Raw genomic sequence first — 17,985 nt, forward strand, 5'->3', positions numbered from 1 at the left:
GACAACTGCTTCTCCCTCCCCAGTACCCTCAATGCAGATGCCCCGCCCCCGGTGCTGTGTGCGAAGCCCATTGCTGTACACATGACTGCATGGCCAAACACCTGAATAATCACATTGTCAAGCTCGCTGAGGACATGACTGTGGTGGGGTTCATCACCAACAATGATGAGACAGCCTATAGAGAGGAGGTGGTAGAGCTCGAGGGCTGGTGCCAGGCAAATAACCTCTCCCTTAATGTCAACAAGAGAACAAGAGAAAGGAGACAGTTATTGACTTCAGAACCTGCGTTACTCACAGCCCCCTTTACATTGGTGAAACAGCAGTGGAAACTGCATGCAGTTTCAAACTCCTGGGAGTGCACATCACACACAACCTTTCATGGTCCCAGAACAGAACCTACACAGTCAGGAAAGCTCACCGATACCTCTACTTTCTGAGGAGGCTGAAGAGAGCTGGACTTTGCACATCCATACTCATATCATTCTACAGATGCACAGCAGAGAGCGTCCTGACAAGCTGCATCACTGCTCGGTACGGAAACTGCACTGCAACAGACAGGAAGCTCTGCAACAGGTAGTCAAAACTGCCCAACGCATCGCCAGCACCAGCCTATCCACCATCAAGGACATACATACAGAAAGGTACCGTGAAAGCCGAAGGACATAGTGGGAGGGTATAGAGGGCTATGGTCCCGGTGCAGGTTCATGCATGAAGCAGAATAGCAGTTTAGTATGGACTAGATGGGCCAAATTGCCTGTACTGTGGTGTAGTGCTCTTTGTACTTGTTGAAGTACAAAGAAGTCAACAGATGATTCACTCACCGGCTGGTATTGTCCATCTATACTTCTGCACATGCACTCATAGAAAAGTTACAATATCTACAAAATAATAATCTCTTCTACATTTCTCACCAGTCCTACAAATGTACAAACAAACACTCTTTTAATTTTTGTCTCTTGTTCATCCCTGATTCTACTTGCAACTCCATTCAAGCTATTTGTAAATGGAACTTTTGCAAGCTCATGCTTAATTTTCCCTGATATTGGCAGGTTAGAGTATGGATTAACTATTCCACCCAGAGGATGGAGACAAATTTGATGAGCTGCCTTGGGACATTCTTATACCTGGCTTAACAGTGAGTCAGCACCAGAGCCACATTTTCAATATGTGAATATATACATAAGTATTTCAAACCTTCTTGGTACTTTTTAAAGTAAATTTTAAGCCTAATTCTTTGACTGCTTTCCTGTTGGAGGAAAGGATATTATTTTGGAGAAATCTGATTTGCACATTTTGGCTTTTATTTCTCTTATGGCTAGGAGGGCGCTCTTGCTTAAATGGAAAGATGCAGTTCCGCCCACTCACGTTCAATGGCTGCATGATGTGATATCATGTTTAAATTTAGAGAAGATTCGGTGTTCAAGTTCTGAATCTAATCAAGACTTTCAAACATTATTGGGACCTTTTTTGAACTATTTTTGAAACCTTTGATTTGCCATTAAAGCACAAATGATGGCTAATAATACACTTTTTTTTTCTTTTTTCTTCTTTACTAATCAACTTCGGTCTTGGTAGTGGGTTAGATTTCTTTTCTTATATAATAAATTTACTAATATTTCAATATTATAAATTAATCAATTTGTATGAAAACAGAGTAAGGAGTTTCTATGTGCGATTCAGTATAATGCATTTATTTCTTTTTTCTTGAACTCTGTATTCTCCTATGTAGAAAATTAATAAAAATATTGAAAAATAAATATACATACTGAAGGGAGGAAGAACTTCAATTATGAGGAAAGGCTGTCAAAGTTAGGAAGATTTTCTTTGAAAGGCTAAGAGGTGACCTGATAGAGGAATTCAAGATTGAGGTATTTTGATGGAACATTTAGAAAACTATCCATTCAAAAATCAAAAATCATGAATTTAAATTCAGCAGCAAAATAACTACTGGGAAAATGAAGTGAAATTCTTTTGGACTGTGACTTAAATAAAATGGGGGTAAAAGCTGATGCCATAAGTTAAAAGAGTTCATAACATTATTGAAGGCAAGGTACAAACCAGGTAAATACAAACAATGGGAATGGAGGCCAAATAACACTGGTCATTCAGCAACTAGCAGAGTCAAGGTGGGCCAAATGGCCTCCTTCTCTGCCCTAAGCTTCTTTGATCCTATAATTTATGGCAAATGGGAACATTTTAGAGCATATTCAGGTTATATTTAAACCCAGTCCTGGGCTTGCCTGGCAGTTCCTTATGAGCAGACTTACCAGCAGAGAGGATGGTGAAGATGTTCTGATCTGTTCTATCTGTTTAATCTCACCTCTACCAAAGCCCACAGTTGTTGAGACCTGTTGGTGCCTCTTACCTCTCTACCTTCTGTTGAAATAATTAATTGAGTGGTATTTCCAGTGCCTGAGATCAGGAACCTCTTATTGAAAATCACAGTATAAATTTAATTCATCTGGTTCAAAGCTTCCATAGCAAAATTCTTACCAACTTTTAGAGTTACATTCATTATATCCACTGCCATCCTATTTTTGCACGTTTATAAATCGTTTTATTTAAATCCTCAAATCATTAAACATATTAAATTTGTTTTAAATGAATACATATTTTTGTCAATTGAACTGGCAGTGGGTTTCATAACGGAATGTCTGCATTGCATTGAAGGAAGTCCATTTTATCAGTGAGAATGGATTGTTGGAAGAGCTCAGATACTAAGTCAGGGAACGTCATTCAGGAAGGAGTCAGGCTTGGGCAGATCATATGTCTACCACAGCACCGTTTTTAACTTGACACAGTGGTAAATAAATGCACCTTCCTTTGATCTTCGGGATTTCCTGGGTAGACTGGACAATTAGATAAATATCAACTGCCTTCATCCCGTAGGAAAATGTAATCTTAGCTGGGGTAATAGTGGGAGTGGCATTTACTACTGAACGCATCACGGGCTGCTGTGCTTTAAACAAAACAGGGAGGAAAGAAACGGAAATTTATCATGTGCCGCTGTCTCACCTCAAAATGAGAAGTCCAACAGTGGCTTCGGAGGAAAACTTTAAAAATAGACTCAAATGGTGCAAATGACAGCCAGGTTAGACGGCGCTGGAATGCCTGACAATCTGAAGCTGATCTGTGTATTTTTGCTTCGAAGGGTCAACAGCTGGTCCCCGCAGGCAGTCACTGATCAAACGCTTGTGGGAACGAGTCTCTGGTAGTGAGGCACTGATAAAAGACGCAGGTTGAAACATTTCACACGCATGAAATAGTGGATAGGAAGTCGAGGTGTGCTGGAGGAAGGAAAACCTCCAGGTTGTGCGTGAACATTTCAGACACGATTTATTTGAAGATTTGCTTTTCATAAAGATTAATGAATACTCTCTTCTTTGCTGGCACATGGTCCAAATGGTATCTAAAATAAGCAAACCACATGAAGCGCTGTGTGTGTGTGAGATAGAGAGTGTGCGTGTCTCTGCGGCTCAATAAATACTGTACAAAAATAATGCAGACTTTAAAAATCTGAAGAACATTGTTTAAAATAGGTTTCAATAAGAAAATCCTCTAAGACAATTTTACAAAGCGAGATCTTCTGCATCTTTTTTTCTGTATTTAACACAAGCTAAATTTTATAAACAAATTAGAGGGATTTAGAGAACAGATGAAGAACGACTGGGCGGGGGGAGGTCGAAACTATAAAAGTGCCACTTCCTTTGTTTATAGTTCGATTCACTGAAAATGACTCCAATCCCGAGAATGCTTTGAATGCTGTGAGCTGTCTCCACCAACAACTCCCCACCCCCACCAGTCCCTCCAACAGAATTAAACAAATGTGCCTCCCTTTGATTGCCTGGATTCAAAAAAAAAGGGCACAAGCTTTCCCTTTGAACTGCGAGCCTAGCGCTGCCAAAGGAACGGTCCTCAGAAGTTTGGAGCAGTCAAAAGGAAAGTATCGACAAGGTGCCAAGTGACTGAACTCTGTTGTGTGGTATTTTTATGCCTTGGGTGCGCATATCCAGCGAACTGGATGTCTGTCCTCAAACGGAAACAAAATAACTTCTCCAGAAAGTATTCAGTCTACTAATCCGCGCCCAGGAGAGAACCTGCTCTTAATACTCCCTGGCTTCCTGAAACTGTCTTTTGTATACTTCATCTGAGGGGTTATCTGTACATTTTAGACCATTATTTGGAGGTCTGACCTCATTGTACCTGCTCCAGTCCCCTTTGCAAATGATCCACGGAAGGATATCCACTTTATAATGCAGCTCCGCTGAGAACTCGGTGCTAATGAGGTTTGGAGTCCCCCCGCCTTTACCCCGTGTGATGAGCTGCAAGTTCTCATCATAGCAACAGTGCTGGGCAGCCAGCGTCGTGCTTTCTAGGGAGAGCATAGAGCGAATGCAGTAACGCGCGGTTGGCTTGTAGATTTCCAGGCGCTCCTTCGGACCACTTGCATCTTTCCAGCGAAAGTCCTTGCGTTTGGCTCGATCGTAGATATCAGTCGTGCTATAGGCAATCTCAGTTGGATAGGAGCAAGGGCAGCTGGGAAGGTCATTCACAACTTTATGCATATATTTCTTTAGGAATTCACTTTTACAGTTCATCCATCTTTCGCAGCTGTCCGTATCTGATTGGGTAGAGATTGGTAAAGGAAAAAAAGGAAAATAAGGAAAATTATCATAAAGTTAGCATTCAATTTAAAGGGGCATTTCACCATTGTAGAAAACCATTTCAAGACCTGCATAAAACCCATTACTGAACAGCTATGATATTCCCCAGAAATGTTTGCAAGTCAAGCCATTTTTATTAGTAACACACACACAAAATGCTGCAGGCCAGGCAGCGTCTATGGAAAGGAATGAAGAGTCGACGTTTTAAAGAATAAAGATCCTGCATCAGGACTTATGTTATGCACAGACATGATAGTTTTTGCAATTGCACTGAATGACTACTCTGGGGATTAAAAAAAAAGACTTTACAAACATTGGTACGTTAAGCTTTCCGCCCTCAATTATATTTAATTTTACTTCAGAACAATTGATCATTAAGCTGGAAATTAGTAATAGAATCAGAGACAGGAGTCAGTTCTGCCATTCAATGAGATCACTGCTAATCTGTGACCCAACTCCACCCACCCTATTTGGCTTCACATCATTCAGCATCTTTGCCTTGCGGGGAAAAAACAGTTATTTGTGCCAATATAATGATCACTTGAGGTAACATCTACTGCATTTTGTTGGAGTGAATTCCACCATTCCGCGAACAAAAAAGAGAAAAACAGCTAGCCAACTAGCTTCTATTACTTTGATTCTGAACTTCGCGTGTAGGAAATGCCTCAGCTATTTCAAAATATCCTGTTAATTTGATTCCACCGATAAAGAAGTTAAAATGGGAGACCACAGAAACATTTATCACGCCGGTGAACTGCAACGTTCTCTTGCAAAGCACAGAAAGATGCGAAATAATGCAGCCTCTGCAGATCACAGTGAATTCCATTCATCTTTTGACGTTCAACAGGAATACCACCGCGTAATCACCCACCGTCAACATCCTGGGGGTGGTCACTACCAATCAGAAATCTAACTGCACAAGTACAGAGGGTTCAAGGGCAGGCAGCAAATAACTTGCGTCTTGGTCCCTCAACTTTCCTTCAACTACGTTGCCTAAATCAAAACCATGAAGGAACACTTGCTTGGATGAAGAGACTCAAACAATACTCAAACACCATCCAGGGCAACGCAACCTGCCTGCACACTACCCTGTCCAATGTCCTAAACGTTCTTTCCCTGTTCTACTGATGTACCATGATTACACTCTACACCTCCAAAATGGTAGCTCAGTAAGGTAGACTTCAGTGGTGCAGGGAAAGCTTGATACTGAGAAGGACAAAGGTAGCAGGCATTTTGTGAGTGTCACCAGCTGCAGACTAATATCCAAGTCTGAAAATGTAATTGTCTTTTATTTAAATCCAGTGACTCAAAACCTGGCATTCACTCATTCACTGTGGGATTACCTTCATGATATGGATTTCAATAGCCACCACAGCTTTCTCAAGAGCAAACATTCATGTACGCCTGCATTCCAAGTTTAAAATCAATATCATTCTGCCATCAGGAGTTTGGAAATCCTCAAAAATTGCTGCAGTGGGGCTGTTTTCCTTATTCTCTCTCAAGTCTTCCACAGGGAGAAGCCTGTGGCATCAGTTTACGGCATTTAACACTGACTCAACCCATGGGGACATCGGCTGTGAATCACCCGGGGTGTGCCACATTTGGAACCTAAAGGCCTTCATCATTATGCCATCCTGTTAATTAAATCCTTACAAAGACAGCACTTATACACAACCAGTTCTTGCAATAAGGGAAACACAGCTTAAGAGGTAAATGACCGTCATGTATCAATTCTGTTGTGATTTTACATCTGACATCTCTGTGACTCAGTTTTTGTTTTAGGTAAATTAGAACAATACAGTGTTGAAGAAGAAAGGAAAAGTTTCTTGTGTTTTTGTACGTGCAAAGGTAATACATCGCTAAAAATATCAGACTCTCAGTAACACTTGGATAAATATCAATAATTTAAGGTTGGTTACATGCCTCACCGCCATACCAGCTTCACGCTTCTTGGAATTTGAATATAAAGCCATTTACCTCTCAAAGCAGTAATGCATTTGATGAGATCATAGCTGTTACGTATATTAGCTTCATAAACCACCCTTTATCACTTAATCTACAGTATATTCTTAACAGGCATCTATCAAATTTGAAATGAAGTTTACAAAATGGCAATGGGAAAGAGTATCAAACATGAAACATGGTGCTGCAGGAGTTTCTGAGCTTCACATATCAAAGGTTTATTGCTAATTTTAAAGACAACATTTCCTAGTTCAAGATTCCATAATCAGTGGAAATCATTCTTTTCTACTGACCCTTTAGGTTTGAATTACTTGAAACAGATTTGATCAAATTACTGCTTATCCTTCAAGTCCAGCAAACACCACTCAGGTTTATGTAGTTATATGTTGTCATTAACTTTTTGCTATCTAGTATGATGCTGCGCTCTCACCAAGGAGAGCCTATGTTTCCTAAGGTGCAGTGCCTGAACTGCCTTCTGTATTCCAAGCATAGTGCATCCAGGGCTTTCTACAGCCTAGGCATAATCTCTTCCTCTGTGATCCTGTCCTTGAGATACATGGGCCATTGTTCTATTCACCTTTTTAAATTTGTCTGCACCCTTCAATGATGCTTGAATCTCATTGGATGTCCACTACTTCAATCTTTCAACATTTAGAAAATACTAGCATTTAATATTTTCATACCCAGCTTGGGTGACCACATTTCCTCCATTGCAATGATTTTACCCATGCAATAAATATGCTGCCTGGCCTGCTGTGTTCACCAGCAACTTTGATGTGTGTTGCACACATTTTTCATACCTCATTTTGGGCAAAACTATCACCTTACCTATTCCAAACAATTCTGTTGCGTTTATGTCTTCACCTCCAGCCATTAGGCTCATTTCAGTCGCAGCAGTCTTGAAAGTGTCTTCAATTCCTTCAAAGGGGACAGAAAAATAAACAAGATTTTTAAAAATTGGAATACTTAAAATAGGGAGACTTGTATTTCTATGGCATCTATCTTGGCACATTAAGATCCAACGAAGTCCTTCTGAAGTGCAGTCACTGTACTACAAGAAACAGAGTAACCAAATTACATATGGCATGCTCCTACAAGCAGCGATGTGATAAACGTCCAGGTAGTTTGGCCATAGTGATTGATCATCAAACATTAAACATCAAAGATAAATCCCGCTTTTCAGATAGTGACTTGGAATATTTTATATCTGTTGGGAGGTCTACACTTCAACTGAAGGACCATCCTCAAAAACTGGCGTCCTCAATTTGTGCGTGCACGCATCTGGGCCCACAACCTTCTGACCCTGGTAAGAATTACCCACTGCTGTCATGAGGGAGTGCATTAAAGCCTGAATTGGTCAGGAAAATATGACTGGTGCCTCAACAGGACAGAATTTGGATGTTCATGTCTCTTTGTTGCTAATCAGCAGCATCCATTGGAGGTTTGCCAGTTTGCTAACTAATTGCTAATTAGCAGGTCTGATTACAGTGCAGTAATCTACTTTTTTGAAATGGACATGCGGGAACATTTCCACCTACCCTCTATCCACACGCTTTGGTGCAATTCACTGAAGGCACAGTTCAAGATTAGACTTGTGAAGAAAGCTGCGTCGATTAAACTATCTTGAATTATTTTATCAATTGATAGATTCCAATTCACACTGTTGTGCCGTCTAAATATGGCTGGATTTTAACCAGTTTCCCTTTTGCTAATGCTGGCAGAACAAAGTCCAAATGTATTTTTATAATGTGCCTGCTGAAAGACTTCACTTTCTCATTAGTTGCATTAGACAGAAAGAAGAAAGTATTTGCATTAATATGGAGTGCCTTTCATGACATCCCAACTATTTACACAATCAATAAAGGAAGTTTGAAGTGTAGTCACTGTTAAACTGTAGCAGCCAAATGGACCACAGCAGGCTCATACAATCAGCAGTGAGATAAACAGCCAGACACTCTGTTCCAGCAGTATTGCCTGAGAGATAAATTTTGGGCTGGACCTGAGGGAGAACACGGTCCTTGCTCTACCGGATGGGTTTTGTGCTCAAGTGTCTGAAGTAGGCCTTATGCCCATGGACTTCTGAGCCACAGTTAATAATGAATAATTGTCTCTATGGTAGAGTGGAGGCATTTTAGATAGATAGATAGATATACTTTATTGATCCCGAGGGAAATTGGGTTTCGTTACAGCTGCGCCAACCAAGAATAGAGCATAAATATAGCAATACAAAAACCACAAACAATCAAACAACAAAATGCAAACTATGCCAGATGGAAAATAAGTCCAGGACCAGTCTATTGGCTCTGGGTGTCTGACCCTCCATGGGAGGAGCTGCAAGTTCGATGGCCACAGGCAGGAATGACCTCCCGTGCCGCCCAGTATTGAATCTCGGTGGAATGTGGCCGAAGTCCAACAGTAAAAAGTTCAATATCCGGTCTACAAACACGTTCCTCGATTGTAATATGACCCCAATTGCACCATTTGTTGTTAACCAGAACAGTAAGCACCCAACTCCTTTACGCTTACCGCTCTCAGTGCACATACCCTAAGGTGGCAATCAAGATTTGCAAGTGTCAGCCCTGGTTTCTGAGCTAAAGGCTCTGGAGTGGAACTACTACAAGAGCAGCTGCATTCAAAATGGGAGCCTAATGTTAGATGTAAAAATTGCATCAACTATCTATAATTTTGTATTCAGACCAAGAAAAGCTTAAAGTCACTCTTCAGTTCTATAAGAAGAAAATTAGTAACTGGTGCATATTTTCAAAGTTGTAATAATGCCTTGGCCTCCACAGTTCCCCTTTGAACCTATTGCAGAAACCTTAATTGGTGAGAGTACAAAAGAAGTTACTTAGTAATTAGTTAGAAAGTCCTTAAGAAGGAACTAGAGCTAAATTATTGGGTCTGAGGTGTGTGACATGTGCTGTGTGTTTGATGATAGAAACTACAAAAAAAAATGGATTTGGTTTAGTTTTCTCCATCAGGAATAACATTTTGAAACTTTAAAATGTGAAAATAATGTGCAGCACTGAGCTAATGTTTTCTTCAACCTGGAATATAAAGGGTAAATGTTATGAGGCTCTGAGCCATTGGAAGAATTTTGCATACGGACATGCTATATTGATACACCATGAGTATTACAGGCTGTAATTTTTCTCCAATGATTTCTCAAGACAGAGATTGATGGGCTGCATGCCAGAGTTTGCCAAGGTGCCCAAACAGTGTTGACAGCGTTTCGGCAGAGCAGTTTACTCTAAGCCAATGGTAATAATTTTCCTCTAGCAATACCAGCAGCAAACATTAATTTTGAAGGACTTGTCAATGGAAGTAATTTGTTTATTTTGGAGATCGTGGAAAAATTTGAGCACTATGATTTGCACTCCACTGGCGTCAACTGTGGGTCAGTGGGCAGTGCCATGTTAGGCGGGTGTGGTTTCCAACCCTGCTCCAAGCACAGGAATGTGGGTTGATAGCGAAATGTGATACTGAGGGCAGGATATCAAAACCACAGTCCTGCCTGAATTATCAGGCACCTACAGAAGACTCCAGGGGACTGCTATTAAGATGAGCAGGAAGCCTTTGTAATCGTGCCTTGTTTGATGAATTAATGAATGATGAATGATGAACACTGAACTCCAGTCTCCTGGCCAATATTAATCCATCAATCAGCATCACCAAAGAGATTATCTGCTCATTATCCCAATCACAAGTGCCCTTTGGCTGCTGCACTTCCTCCTTCCAACAATGACTACACTTCAGCAGAGCTGCACTGGCTGCAATGTGTCCAAGGACATCCCAGGACAGGTGCCTCTGCCTAAACAGGTGCATTCTGTAGATGCTGGAAATCCACAGCAACACACAAAATGTTGGAGGAACTTAGCAGATCAGTCAGTATCTATGGAGGGAATAAAACAGTTGGCATTTTGGGCTGAGCCCCTTCACCAGGACTGGAAAGGAAGGGGACTGAAACCAGACAAAGAAGTTGGGGGAAGGGGAAAGAGTACAAGGCTGGCAAGTGATAGGTGAGACCAAGTGAGGGGAGAAGGTGGGTGGGGAACTGTAGGAATGCTTTATTTAATTGCTACAGTGGTCAGTTACCATGGCAAATTTCACCTAGACATGATAGGCTTGCACTTCCCTAATCCCAGTCTGACCTTGAGTCACTGCTCCAGATATTTCTGAAATAATCATTTCATGGAGAAATGTATGTCAGTGCTTGCAGTGCCATGGTGGTTGTGGTGGAGGGGTGGAAATCCCTGTAGTGGTTATAGTAGCATTCCTGAACTACAGAGGGAATCAGAATCAGGTTTTTTATCAAGTCAGGTCAAGCCAAGTCACTTTTTATTGTCATTTCGACCATAAACCACTGGTACAGTACACTGTAAAAACAAAACAACGTTCCTCCAGGACCATAGTACTACATGAAACAACACAAAAACTACACTACACTACAGATCTGCACAGGACTACATAAAGTGTACAAAACAGTGCAGGGCAGTACAATAAATAATAAACAAGACAATAGGCACAGTAGAGGACAAATTACAATATAATAACAAATGATGTAGATGTCAGTCTAGGCTCTGGGTATTGAGGAGTCTGATGGCTTGGGGGAAGAAACTGTTGCACAGTCTGGTCGTGAGAGCCCGAATGCTTCCAGGTGAAGGAGGGGTGCGTGGGGTCCTTCATAATGCTCGGCTTTACGGGCGCAGCGTGTGGTGTAAATGTCTCTAATGGCGGGAAGAGAGACCCCGATGATCTTCTCAGCTGACCTCACTATCCACTGCAGGGTCCTGCGAACCGAGATGGTGCAATTCCCGAGCCAGGCAGTGATGCAACTGCTCAGGATGGTCTCGATACATCCTCTGTAGAATGTGGTGAAGATGGCGGGTGGGAGATGGACTTTTCTCAGCCTTCGCAGAAAGCAGAGACGGTGCTGGGCTTTCTTGGCAATGGAACTGGTGTTGAGGGACCAGGTGAGATTCTCCACCAGGTGAACACCAAGAAATTTGGTGCTCTTAACGATCTCAGTGGAGATTCGTTGCTTTGCAGCAGCATTATACGCCAATACATTTTAAAAATTACTACACATTAAAATAAAAAATGTATTAAAGAAGTGGAAGGAGCAAAATAGTGAGGTAATATTCGTGAGTTTATGGTCCGTTCTGAAATATGATGGTGGAAGGGAAGAAACTGTTCTTGAAAAGCTGAGTGTGGGTCTTGCAGGCTCCCATACCTCCTCCCAGATGGTAGTAATGAGAAGAAATCATGTCCTGGGTGGTAGGGGTCCTTAGCGATGGATGCTGTCTTCTGCTGATACACACCTAATTCTTTGAAATAGCCTTAGAAGATCGATGAGGAAAGAGATTATCACTTGAGAGGGGAAGAAGGCAGCTACCCATATATAGAAGGACCATCACGCGCTGGAGGAACTAAGAGGGTCAGGTAGCATCTGAGGGGAATAGATATTTGGCGTTTTGGGTCAAGACCCTTCGCATCAATTGAAAGCCAGAGGAGAGATAACCGGTATAAAAACTATGCAGGGAAGGGATGGAACAAGAGCTAGCAGGTGGCTCCAGGTGAAGGGGGTAATAAGCAGATGAAGGAGGTGATAAGCAGGGAAGGGATGGAACAAGAGCTTGCAGGTGGATCCAGGTGAAGGGGATGATAAGCAGATGAAGGAGGAGGGAGTGACAAAAGTGCTGAAGTAGAGTCCATAGTCCAACTCTTAAGAGTGGAAAGGATTACTTTTCACTTTGGATCTATCCCATGCCATTGTTTACATCTACCACAAAATCATTGCTGGCACCATTGACACCTCTAGGCACCATTTACATCTCCTTTGGCTTTTTTTGATTACCAGTTACATCAGATTTCCTAAAAGACACAATAATGCTAGATAATTTCTGCTCTAATGTTTTAAGGTTGTATGATTTCCATCTAACTCCAAGATTCACACCCATGATTTAAAAAAAAATGGGTATTGACAAGGTCACTTTCTGCATTTCTTCAGAAAATCTAAATTACAAAGGCACTATACCACTGGTTTGTATCAGTGATGCTCCAATGGTCACATTGAATTATAAGAAGCTTGGGTTAGAATTCAGTTTTAACATAAAATGGGATCACTCTGCAGCAGAGTGTAAAACAAACGTCAGTGACATAACATCTCACGATATGCATCTGCCCTTATTTTTTATGATTTTGCATTTCCTAGTAGAAGGTGCCCAGAACTATCCATTAAAGGCTGTACAGAATTTTCCTGCAATTATGCCCATTTTGCATGGGATTTACACTTGGCATTTTTTTCTAATGAATATGAAAATGAGCTGATCCAGGAAACACTCAAGCAAATACCTTATTGTATTGCACTCTTGGATCTGAGTAAGAAAGCTGTGTGTTCTGGTCCTGCACCAGAGGCCTGAGCACCGAACTCTAACTTGGCATTCCCTATAGGATCCCAACATAAAAGATCCTGTTGTACCAAAACCAGAAGTACTAGCCAATCAAGCAGCTTTTGTAGAAAGATAAACCAGTTAATGTTTCAAGTCACCCCTCCACTTTTCCTACCATTCTATGGAAGGTCCCTGACCCAAAGTGTTAACTGGTTTCTCCCTCCGCAGATGCTGCTTGACTGGCTGAGTTTTCCCAGCATTTTTGTGTTTTTGTTTCAGATTCCAGCATCTGCAGTTTTATTTGTTTTCCATCCTATGTGTCCTAAGCCAAATATTTATTCTTCTACTAATGCCACTGAAAGAAGAGGTAACGTGGCCATTGCTATTTGTGAAGCTGCACTGTGCATCAAGAAGGAAAGACAAGACTACAGATGCTGGAATCTGGAACAACAAACAACCTGCTGAAGGATCTTATCTGTCTGAACAGCAACTGTGAGGTGAAAGAAGATTAGCAGAGACATAGATGAGGTAGATGGCCAAAATCTTTCTCCCATGGCAGGGGTATCTACAAGAGAGCACACTGCCGGAGGAGGTAGTCAAATCAGACAAAATCATTATGTTTAACAGGCACTCAAACAGACGCTTAAATAGGCAAGGCATGGGAGGATATGGTCCTTATGTGGCCAAAAGGGATTAGTGTGGATGGGTAAAAAGGTCAACAAAGATGTGATGGGCTGAAGGGCCTCCTTCTGTGCTGAACTACTCTACGATTCCTTGACATTTTCACCATGGCTACACTTTTTCGATACTTCACTGAGTAACAGCCGCGACTATTCAAATAGCTCCAGAGTGACTCCACTTGTGGCTCCAGCAACCAGGTTCAGTCCTGACTTAGCTAGACTATGTGGAGTTTGTGCAGAGCGTAACTGTGTGAATTTCTTCAGGGTGCTCTAGTTTCCTCCCACATCCCAAAGACATGCAGCATGGCAGGTTAAAATAGCCATTGTCAATTGCTCTTGGTGTGTAGGTGAGTAGTAGACTCAGAGGAAAGCTGATGGAAATGTGGGGAGAAAAATATGGGAATAGCATATTGGATGCTTAATGGCTAGTGTAAATTTGATGGGCTGAATAGTCCAAATCCATGTTTCCTACTTTCTCTATGATTTATAAAGAAGATCTCTTATAGAGTTTTAGAACTGGAGAACAAATAATTAATGTGCAGAGAGAATCAGAAGGTTCCAAATCTCAGTGAAAGATTTTTCCCTTTGCATCTTAATTAAGACTGCCTTTTGACTTTTTTTTCTCAACAAGGAAAAAGTAAGTAATCATAAAACTAAAACTCCCCAAAATTCTCTACAGCCAATAAACTTCCCAAAGGTAGTCATTATTATGATATTAGAAACGCAACAGTCATTTTACTGCCAGTGGGATCATGGTATGCTGTTAAATAAATGATTTCTTCTCTGTATATTTTAGTTGAAGGATGAAAATTACCCAGAAAATTGAGGAAAACTTCTTTATCCGTGATGAAAAATACTGTTCAACTTCCTGCATCCACCTGGGAAGGAAGGTGGAGCCTATCAGGTAAATGGAAATGTTAAATTTCCTGTTTATGGAAATGGACAATTAATCATGTGGTTGTTCAAAATGAAACATCATTCCTTCAACCATTAAAAAAAATACAGTTAAAATAGAGGGAAGTTATCCACTCATTCATTGCTTTGGCTCACTGGTTTGAGTATCAGAAAGATTAGGCTTTTTCCAAGCTCCTTGTTGCAAAAGTCCTTTATACTTTTCTTCAGGGATCAGCTCAGTGGGGCTCTTTAGAAAGCAACTCCGCAATAGGGAATCTATCAATGCTATGACGTTGCTTCTCAAAGATCAATACCAGTTCTTGAATCTGTTCAAAAAGCTGTTTATACAGAAACTTTACAGATGGTAGATATCAGATTTGGCATGGTGGTAGGGTAGTACTGTCATCATGGAATCAGAAGGTTATGGGTTCAGATCCCACTGAAGATATAATCTAGCCAAGCACAACACTGTTGGAAGTACTGTCTGTCAATTAAGACTTTAAGCAGAGACCTCAGATTGATCCACGTTGCTTTCTTGGCTCTGCAAAGAAGTCAGAAATTAGCAGCAGCTGCCTGGAGTGAGCTTGAGATCTAGAGTTATGACAGGTACAGAAGGTGAAGGCACAAGAGATCGGAGGTGCTTTAACAAATTGATTCTAAAATTGGTTGGGAACGGGGAGAAATAAAGTAATTTTTAGGGGATGCATGATTTTTCTGACAGAAAATCTGTAACAAGTGCTGGAACCTCTGTTGCATATTGGATGAGAGTATAAAGTGTATGATTAGGAAGTCTGCACATGGCACATTAAATTGGTGGAGGTACAGATAACAAAGCAGGGTGCCTAAAGACAAGGTGGGACACAGATCAAAGTCCAAAGTAAAATTTATGATCAGAGTACATACATGTCACCACATACAACCCTAAGATTCTTTTTCTGCGGGCATACTTAGCAAATCTATAGAACAGAAACTGTAAACTGGATCAATGGACAACAAACTGTGAAAATGCAAATATAAATGAATAGCAATAAATAACCAGCATGAATTAACAAGAATCCTTAAAGTGAAGCTGTCAGTTGTGGGAACACTAGAAGTGGAATGAGTGCAGTTATCCCTTTTGTTCAAGAGACTGATGGCTGTGGGGTAGTAACTGTTCTTGTACCTGGTGGTAAGAGTCCTGAGGAAATTGTACCTTCTACCAGATGGTGGCAGCGAGAAAAGAGCATGGCCTGGGTGGTGAGGATCTTTGATGATGGATGTTGCTTTACTACTGCAATGTTTCATGTAGTTGTGCTCAATGATTGAGAGGGTTTTACCTCTGGTGTACTGGGCCAAATCCACTACCTCTTGTAGGATTTTCTGCTCAGAGTCATTGGTGTTCCCATACCAGACCATAATGCAGCCAGTCAGCACACTTTCCACCTCACATCTATAGAAGTTCGCCAAGGGTTTTGATGAGATGCCGAATCTTCACAGACTCCTGAAGACGTAAAGGCAGAGCCGTGCTTTCTTTGCAATTACATTTATATGATGGGTCCCGGACAGGTCCGCTGAGATAGTGACACCTGGAAATTTAAAGTTACTGACCCTCTCCACCTCTAATCCCCTGATGAGTACTGGCTCAAGGACTTCTGGTTTCCCTCTCCTAAAGTCTACAATCAGTTCTTTGGTCTTATTGACGTTGAGCGAGAGGTTGTTGTTATTACACCACTCAGCCAGATTTTCAGTCTCTCTCCTGTATGCTGATTCATTGCCACCTTTGCTACAGCCCACAACAGTGGTGTCATCAGCAAACTTGTACATGGTGTTGGAGCAGTACTTAGACACACAATCGTAAGTGTCGAAAAGTAGAGCAGGAGGCTAATTACACATCCCTGTGGTCCTCCTGCACTGATGGAGATTGTGGAGGAGATATCTTTGCCTCTCCAAACTGACTGAGGTCTACAAGTGAGGAAATCCAGGATTCAATTGCACAAGGGAGCATTGAGGCCCAGCTCTTGGAATTTACTGATGTGTTTTGAGGGGATGATTGTATTAAATGCTGTGCTGTAATCGATAAAGGGCAGCCTGACATCTTTGCTGTCCAGATGTTCCAGGGTTGTGTGAAGTGTCAATGAGGGTTGCTTCAGTAGGCAAATTGGAGTGGTTACAAGTCACCAATGAAACAGGAGTTGATAATAACCAGCCTCTCAAAGCACTTCATCACTGTGGATGTAAGTGCAACTGGGCAATAGTCATTGAGGCAGATTACCATGCTGTACTAAAGCACTGGTATGATGGAAACCTGCTTGAAGCAGGTGGGTACCACACACTGCTGGAGTGAGAGGTTGAAGATATCTGTGAATACACTGACAGATCAGCTGATAAACTGGGTGCAGCAGTGGTAGATGAAATTCAATCCAGATTTGTGTCAAATAATGCATTTTGGGTGATCAAATTTAGACTGGGCACTGCAAATAAATAGCAGGGTCACTGATGTACAGAGAAACACTGGGTGTAAATCCATAGTTAACTGAAAGAGGTGACACAGATCGATGAGTGGATAGGGTAGCAAGAAAGTAATTTCATATGCCTGCCTTGACAGCAGACACATTGAACATGAAAGCAGGCACGTCCTGTTACAGCCGCACACAGCGTTGACTGTACCTTACACTTGAAGTATTCTATACAACTCTCATCAGAATCAGATTTGTTATCACTGACACATGCTTTGAAACCTGTTATTTTATGGCAGTAGTACAGTGCAAAACAAAAAAAAATTACTACGTCACAAAGATAAATGAGTACTGCACAAGAGGAATAGTGAGGTAGTGTTCATGGACCATTCAGAAATCTGGAAGCAGAAAAGGAGAAGCTGCTCTTCAAGTGTTAAACGTGGATCTTCAGGTTCCTGTACCTCCTAATGAGAGAGCGCTTGCCCCGGATGGCGAGGTTCCTTAACGATAGCCGCCGCCTTCTTGAGGCACCGCCTCATGAATGTGTCCTTGAAGTTGGGGAGTGTTGAGGAGCTGGCTGAGTCTACAACCATGTGTAGCCTCCTTTGATGCCCATTCCACACAACAGTAGGGATATGGTCGCATTAGAGAGAATGTTGCCTGGAACGGAGGGCTGTGGTTATAACAGAGAGATTGCTTACTCTCTCTAGAGCATAGGAGGCTGAGAGGCGACCCTATGTATATTAATAAAATTATGCATAGGATAGACAGAATATTTATTCCAGCACAAGAAATTCTAGAACTCAAGGGCACAGATTTAAGGTGAGAATGCGGAGGATTAAAGGATAGCTGAGGGGAATGCTTTTCTACACAGAGGGTATTAAATATCTGGGACAAGCTGCCAAAGGAGGTAGTGAAAGCAGATAAAATTACAACATTAAAGAGATATTTGGACAGG

General features: G+C 41.5%; 1 protein-coding gene across 2 annotated transcripts in view; it reads right to left on the reverse strand.

The window, feature by feature from the left end:
• Positions 1-3,560: 3,560 nt before the first annotated feature.
• The window catches only part of ism1 (isthmin 1), an 88,880-nt gene continuing 74,455 nt past the window's right edge, over positions 3,561-17,985 (reverse strand). For both annotated transcript variants that reach the window (XM_063055096.1, XM_063055095.1), the window contains 2 exons: positions 7,455-7,544; positions 3,561-4,621 (listed from right to left, as the gene is read on the reverse strand). In XM_063055096.1, coding sequence (XP_062911166.1) covers positions 4,104-4,621; positions 7,455-7,544 — 608 coding nt within the window. In that variant the 3' untranslated portion in view covers positions 3,561-4,103. The remainder of the gene's footprint in view (positions 4,622-7,454; positions 7,545-17,985) is intronic.

This window comes from Mobula hypostoma, chromosome 8 (assembly GCF_963921235.1).
Source record: "Mobula hypostoma chromosome 8, sMobHyp1.1, whole genome shotgun sequence".
In the NCBI taxonomy this organism is placed as follows: Eukaryota; Metazoa; Chordata; class Chondrichthyes; order Myliobatiformes; family Myliobatidae; genus Mobula; species Mobula hypostoma.